The 7,516-nt window shown below is 45.1% G+C and overlaps 1 protein-coding gene and 1 non-coding gene across 2 annotated transcripts; one reads left to right on the top strand and one right to left on the bottom strand.

The window, feature by feature from the left end:
• Positions 1-2,848: 2,848 nt before the first annotated feature.
• LOC117844587 (transcription factor WRKY45-1) lies at positions 2,849-4,614 on the bottom strand. The gene is made up of 2 exons (XM_034725306.2): positions 4,028-4,614; positions 2,849-3,694 (listed from the first exon to the last, which is right to left on the bottom strand). Exons 1-2 carry the CDS (start codon positions 4,447-4,449, stop codon positions 3,142-3,144), a joined length of 975 nt encoding a protein of 324 aa, XP_034581197.1. The 5' UTR covers positions 4,450-4,614; the 3' UTR covers positions 2,849-3,141.
• Positions 4,615-6,415: 1,801 nt separating this feature from the next.
• On the top strand, positions 6,416-6,554 carry LOC117846715 (small nucleolar RNA Z247). The gene has a single exon (XR_004638443.1). It is a non-coding gene; the product is annotated as a small nucleolar RNA Z247 (small nucleolar RNA).
• The last annotated feature ends 962 nt before the right edge of the window (positions 6,555-7,516 follow it).

Below are 7,516 nucleotides of genomic sequence, written 5' to 3'. Positions count from 1 at the left end.
AGATTCAGTAGCATTTTCCTTAAAATTGATACAGCCATACAGATTTACATGTTTCTGTAATTACTTGGTGATTGTTGTGTTTGATCTTTGTGTTACCTTTGCAATGGTAATTACTGATGGAAGCCAAGTACTGAAGTCAGCTTCTTTCGTAGAACATTATTTCGATCAGTGCTATTTGATTGAGTCCTGAGGTGCAGGATGGAAATTCTGATATATATCTCACTTGTTGTGCTTCTTGGACTGGGAGCCCTGTTTGTTATTCCAAGGTCTAACTGCAAAGGTGTACATATCACTTGTAATCTTAGTTTGAACCCATTGCCACTTAGTATTGTTATATTGCAGGTAAAGGAGATGCAGCGCATCTAGCAGGCAGTGGAAAGGTGAATGCCATCTTTTATCATTGAATGCTTTAGCTTTCTCATTTCTGTAATGCATATGCATGGCTAACCAAACTGATCAAGCAATTGCTTTAGAGTATGCTTTATGAATCTGAAAAAACAATTCTTTGACTGAAAGACAAGACTGATGTAGGTTATGTGGAGACCGAAATGCACATTCAGATGTGCCACTTTCTTTACCTTAACCTCATTCTCATCCGTTCCTTTCTGTCATTCCCCATTCAGATATCTAGAAGCTATACCAAGAAAGAGGTATCAACTCACAACACAAGGAAGGATTGTTGGATAATAATCAAAGATAAGGTTAAGAAAGCGATTTACCACTTTACCAGCTATGTTCATCCAGCTCTGAATGAGGAAATTGAAAACTGCTTGGACTTTCTGTCTTATGATTCTTCAGTTTTGTGATTATCCAGGTTTACGATGTCACTGCATATGTGGAAGAGCACCCAGGTGGTGATGCCATCCTAAACAATGCTGGAGATGATTCAACAGAGGGATTTTTTGGGTTTGTAACTTAACATCAATTGTTTACACTGCATTCTGCTGTTATTATTCACAAAATATGTTTTTTTCCGAAACAAGCGAAGGTTGTTACATCTTTGCCATCCAGAATTTAGTTATTAGTATGAATTACAGAAGTTTCAGGTTATGGTCTGCATCTTTTTTAGGTTAAACTTTCTTAGGCGATTAAATTCCTTTACGAAACAGTTTATATTGAATTTCTTAACAAACTTTTTTGTTTATATAAGCATTAAACTTGGATAAGGATCCTTTATTTTCTATTTCTAGAAATCTAAAAGCTGTTGTTTTCTAGGAAATTGAACACAGGATAAATAACACCTTGTTTCTCCTATGTAAGGTTTTTGTTTGTGAGGATTCTAACTAATCAAGAAACGAGAACCAATCTTTTGAACTGTCAATTCTCAATAGAACATGTTCTGACTTCACTGACTCAATACACTTCATCAGAACAATGTAAAAGTTTGATAATCTGTTTAACATGTGGCCTAGGCTTATGGACATTTATCACAAATTGTTTGATGTTTGTTAGCTTAAAATTGAAACCAACGTCAAATATTAGGGGTGGGAGGAGTATTTATCAATGTTATTTTGTATTTTCTGTTTTGAGCAATAAATAAAGATGATCTATCATCTGTATTGCTAGCATCTTTCAATGCTGTTGTCTGATGATTTAATTTGTTTCAGCATTGTTCATGTATTAATTGTCTATAAGTGAAATGTGTGTATGGCGTTCCTAAACCTGAAGGCCTGAAAACATTCTAGATCCATGTCCATGTGATTGTTTCTATGAAAATAAGATATTAAAGATATACATGAGAACATCAATATGATCATGGAATAATTGACAACATCCAGATGATAGATGCTATGCGTCGATAAAGACTGTTAAACAATATTGATGTGCTTATCCTTTCCTTGCCAAGGAAAAAAATCTTCTGATATTGCTATTGCTTTTCTTCACAAGTCAATTGCACAACTGTATTACCTTTCATGTTTTATAGCTAAGACAAATATTATACCTCTACACGCTTTCAGCCCACAAAGAAGCTATTACTTAAATGTTTACAGGAGCGCATCCACGAATTCATAAACTAAATAACAAAATCCTGACGATAGATGCTGCAGAACCATTGAAACTGAAAGAACAACTTGGATGGGGATTGTGCTTATCCTGTCCTTTTCTTTGGGGAAATTCTTTTTATTTTTGCTGTTGCTTTTCTTCACAAGTCAGATTGCATGACATCTCTGCCTTCCTTTTTTTTAATGGCTAAGATAAATGTATGCCTCGACGCGTTTTCAGCCCACAACATGGCACAAGAGTATTCGACATCATTGAAGATTTCTGCATCGGCGAATTGAGGGACTGATGATAAAGAGGAGAGGCTGTCGATGATTCATGTGTGAACGCATGCTTTCTTCCACAGTTCATGACAACGATGAGAGGGAGTGAAACTGTTTCCTAGTAGTGATGAGGACTACTCCCAGCTTTGTGGTTTTGATTTCATATTGACTTGGTACTTTTACCATAGCAGTGTTTGAACATGGACCTTCGATGATTTCTAGACGTTTTGTTAGCTTTATCACTTTGTGAGAAGATATGCTTTTGTAGATCTTTGGAACTTTCTCAGACCGGACGACTTATTCTGCCAACCTTCATATTGATGTTTAGCATGACAATGAAAGGCATTTGCTCAGTCCAATTCTCCCCTTGGTAATGTCTGAGAATGGCACACCTGTTGGGCTCAAGGAAACACGTTTGAAATTTCGATGCGCTCATTTTTTGTAACATCTTCTTGAAAAAAACACTCCATTCTTTTGCTCACGAAATAATCTTGATCAAAGAGATCATCTTCCGAGATCTGATCAGGTTTATTTGTGAGATTGTTAAACAAGACTGAATAAGATGAAAGACAACTCTTTGATAATGGCTCAAAACATCAAAGGATCTTTATTTTCCTCGGACATAAAAGATCAATAATACAATGCAACACAACACTCTCAGTTTCAGAAGAGTAAAAAGAATAAGAGGAAAAAAAAGACATTCACTACTCTCATCATCTACGGTTTTACGCCTGCATGGACCCAGGAAGCAGAGCTCGTGCTCTTCCCTCCTCTGTTCCTGGACGAAGGCCCAGAGGCCAGAGGGATGGTCGCATCACATCAGCTGCTTCGATTTCCCTATTTTTCATCAGCTACGGAGATCGGCGCTAGGATCGGATCACGCCAAGAAGCTCGCTATGTCCAAGTCGAGGAACTCGTCGAAGCCGTCCACGGCGGGCAGCGGCGGCAGCGCGCTGGCGGCGACGAGCGCGGACACGACCTCCTGGAGCTCGTTGTGCCCCCGCCACTCGGCGTCCTCGAACGGCAGGTAGGAGGCGGCGACGTGGTTGTTGGAGTCCGAGGTCGCCGGCGACACGCCCCAGTTCTCCGACGTCGAGAACGGGCTGCGCTCGGCCGCCGCCAGACACCCGCTCGCCGGCGTCGAGGAGGAGAGGTAGAACGGCGCGGCGGCGCCCCTGCCCTGCGGGTCCGCGGCCAAGGCCGGCAGCCCCTCGGTCTTCACCGTGAGGCCGGCGGCCAGGCTCTGCAGGAGGCCGTTCGCCTCCGGGTTGTGCTCCGGCTGGCCTGCCGCCGCCGTCGTCGGCCTCTGGACGCAGGTGTGATCTCCGTGGTAGATGACGTCGAAGAGCGTCGGGTCCTCGTCGGTGCGCTGCACCTGCTTCGTCGCCAAGCATCCCTGGGAGTGGCGGTGCGTGCAGCGGTAGTAGCCCCTGAAATTTTGGCACGATGCAGATCAGCCACAGTTTCTAAGCTGTAATTTCTGTAACTTGCTCATCAGAACAAAAAAGGGAAAAAAATGTGATAGTGAATTCGGAGAAGAATTGGCACGAACTAGCATCACCAATCCAATATCAAAAGATTGTAGCAGCATACTGTGTCCTAGCCATACGATGCTATCCAGCAAGTGGAGGCAATCATTCCAGGAAGAGAACAAAGGCTACAACTTTCAGAAAGGACAGGACAGCTACAATATCCGAACCCCAAAAAGCAACACACGTGCAGATTGGGCTATGAAAAAGATAAGGGAAAGAACAGGAACGAACCTTGGGTTCTTGGCTCCAAGAATCTCCTTCTGGCCGTATTTCCTCCAGCTGTGGCCGTCGTTCTCGGCGGCTCCTCCGCCGGCGGAGCCGGAGCTCACCCTCACCTGGTGCTTCCTCTTCTCCATGACCTTCCTCTTCTTGGCGTTCTTGAAAGGCCCGTCGGTGACGTCGCTGGTGGGCGTCGCCGAGAGGGGCGAGGCGGGCCGCTTCCGGCCGCCGGCGCCGGCGTCGAGGCTGGAGGAGGTGATGATGCTGATGGAGCGCTCGGTGATGGAGAAAATCTGCGTGGTGAGGTGCCTGCAGAGGTCGTGCGAGCCGCCGAGGTGCACCTCCAGCTGCCGCACGAGCTCCTTGATGTGGCTGAGCTCCGTCACCACCAGCCCGCCGCCATTGCCGTCGACGCTCTCCATCGATCTCGCCATAGCAAAGCTCGCTAGCTTCCTAGAATTTGCTGCTCGAGGAGGAAGAATAGGCTAGATTATTTCGTCGTGGCGTGGCGTGTGAATTGGCAGGGACAAGTGGCCGCTGCCGGGGAGAGGGAGAGTTCAGTTGTGGTGAGGGGGGAGGTGGAGTGACGCGAAGAGGGCTGCCCTTTTAAAGAAACACGAAGCGCGTTCCGGTGAGGCCGAGGGAGGAGAAGGGAGAGGGATTTGACCGGTGAGTTCGGTGGCGACTGCGGCGTGATTGGGCGCAGCCATGCCATGTCGGATCGCGACACGGGAACACGTACGCGAGGGGGGACCTGACGGCAGCCTTCTCGGACGCTTCGTTCGGGAGTTGGGAGCGCCACGGGAAGGTATAGCCGGATTGGCTTTTGTGGCACTTGGTTGATGCTTGAGAGATCGCCATCACCGTGGGAACCCAGCAGGGTTGATGCGTCATCGGAGGGATGGGACCCGGAAAAAAAAAGTTGAAGACGATGCTAGCTATTCTGCTAGTATATGGTGATTGGTGCATTCCATCAGTCGATTCGTTGCTTAATTATATTTAATTTGGGTCTGGTGAAGCTTTTTTTATTTTGTTTTTTGGACAAATAAATATTTTGTAACCATGGAATAGACAGATTATTTAACCTGGGTAAACACTTGAGTAACCATAGGTGACAAGCATTGCAAATTTTGTGACGTTAAATAATCAACCAAATATCTAACGGTCTCAAAGTAGTAGTTTCCCTTTTCAAATTCGTGAAAAATGACTACACATAACACTTGGACGTGGGAATGTGGTGGGAGACCTTCAGGTCACGTCAAAAAGAAAACTCTGCAGGTGTATAATCGGATAAAGCCTAGCTACAATGATTTATGACGTTATATAACTTGTCTAGTTCATATTGGCACTAGATTGTTTGGAGAGATCGGCATCACCGTGAGAATACACATGTTGGTGCAGTGCGTCCTTTGGAGCATGGGCCCGGAAATCTGAACCGAAAAGCTGAAGATGCTAGCTCACTATATACGAGTGTTATACGGCATATTTGATCGATTGGTTTGTTTAATTGTTTGTTTGGATTTCGTGGCTCTTGTTAGAGATATTAAACGTGTTATACTAGAGTTGTAACCGAACATGTCTCATAGATAGATGGACTCCTGTAGTTTGCTATCGATAGAATAGAACTTAAGTTAGGAGTCCTAGTTTAAACTATCTATATCTGTAATTCTTGTTCTATATATATAAACATGCAACCTATGGTGAGCCAAGATAGGCAACCATAGTTACCCCATAATCTTTCATGGTAATCAGAGCCGCCTCTTCCTAGAATAGATCTAAAGAAAAAAAAATCCTGTCAGCACATCCTCGCGACAAGGGGGCCGCGACGCTGCTCGTGACGCTCCTCCCCGCGACGTTGCAACAGAAGTGCGCAACTCAAGATTGTGACGCTCCTCCTACACGACAAACAAGATGTCATCGTCTTCTTCTCATGATGGAAGGCACCAATCCTCTTCTTTCGGACATCCGGTGGTGGACAAGCTTACACGGGATAACTTTGTCCTGTGGAAAACTCAGTTCCTGCCTGCTGTTCGAGGCGCCAAGGCGCTTGGGATCCTGGATGGAACTATCGCCGAGCCGCGACAAGTACTTGAAGCTGAAGTCGACGGCAAGAAGAAGGAAATTCCCAACCCAGAGCATGACTCATGGGTGGAAAAAGATCAACAGCTACTCAGCTACCTGGTGAATTCGGTCTCCAAGGAGGTCCTCGCCGGGATCACGACTGCAACAACCTCTGCGCAGGCATGGAAGGCGTTAGGGGCTATGTTTGCAGGACAATCAAGAGCGCGGATTACGAATCTGCGCATGCAATTGGCCACCACCAAGAAGGGCAGTCTTACCACGGCAGCCTACTTCAACAAGATGCAAAACATCAAGGATGAGCTCGCATCAGCTGGCGTCGTCATCAACGATGATGAGGTGGTTGCTCACCTACTTAATGGTTTAGATTATGATTATCACCCCTTTGTTTCCTCTATGATGGGCCGGTCAGGAGATCTTTCACTTTCTGAATTATATTCGCTACTTATGGAGTACGATCTTCGGCTCGAGATGTATCAAGGAACCGATCAATTTCAGTCTTCAGCTAATATGGCATCCCGTGGTCGTGGAAGCCGTAGTCGCTCTGGTGGTCGACGTGGAGGTCGATCCAATTCAGGGCGTAATGGACAAAACAGCAATCAGAATTTCACCAGTAATACTCAAGGCAACAGCTCGCAAGGCACAAAGAAGGTGCCGTGTCAAATATGCAAGAAGACAAATCATGAAGCAAATCAATGCTATTTTCGCTACGAGGAAGACAACCAGTACCGTGGGCGGCCAGCAGGAGCTTATGGTGTTGATACAAATTGGTATGTGGATAGCGGGGCCACTAACCATATCACCGGTGAACTTGACAAGCTGACCGTCCGTGACAAATATAGTGGCAATGAACAAGTTCATAACGCCAGTGGCAAAGGTATGAGTATTAGTAATATTGGGCATACAGTCTTTCATACCCCTTCCAGTAAACTTGATTTGAACAATATTCTTCATGTGCCCTCTTCTGCCAAAAGCCTTATTTCAGTTCATAAACTTGCCAAAGATAACAATGCTTTTCTTGAATTTCACCCTGATTTCTTTCTCGTTAAGGATCAGGAAACGAAGAGGACTTTACATCACGGTAGATGCAAAGGTGGCCTGTATCCTCTCATTCCATCAAAAGAAAAAATAGAGTCAAAGCATGAAGCCTTTGGAGTCCATGTCCCTTCTACATCGTTATGGCATAGTCGTCTAGGTCACCCTGCTACTCCCATAGTTCAGAAGATCCTTAGCTCAAATAAATTGCCGTGTGCTAGTTCCAAGAATGTTGAGTCAATTTGTGATTCATGTCAAAGGGCCAAGAGCCATCAACTGCCTTATTCCGTTTCCAATAAAATTTCTAGTGCTCCTCTTGATCTGATTTATTCTGATGTGTGGGGGCCTGCACCCATCTCTGTTGGGCGTTATAGCTATTATGTTAGC

Source organism: Setaria viridis, chromosome 2 (genome assembly GCF_005286985.2).
Source record: "Setaria viridis chromosome 2, Setaria_viridis_v4.0, whole genome shotgun sequence".
Classification (NCBI taxonomy): Eukaryota; Viridiplantae; Streptophyta; class Magnoliopsida; order Poales; family Poaceae; genus Setaria; species Setaria viridis.
Note: the sequence above shows the minus strand (reverse complement) of the source record. Positions and strands in the feature narration are given on the sequence as shown.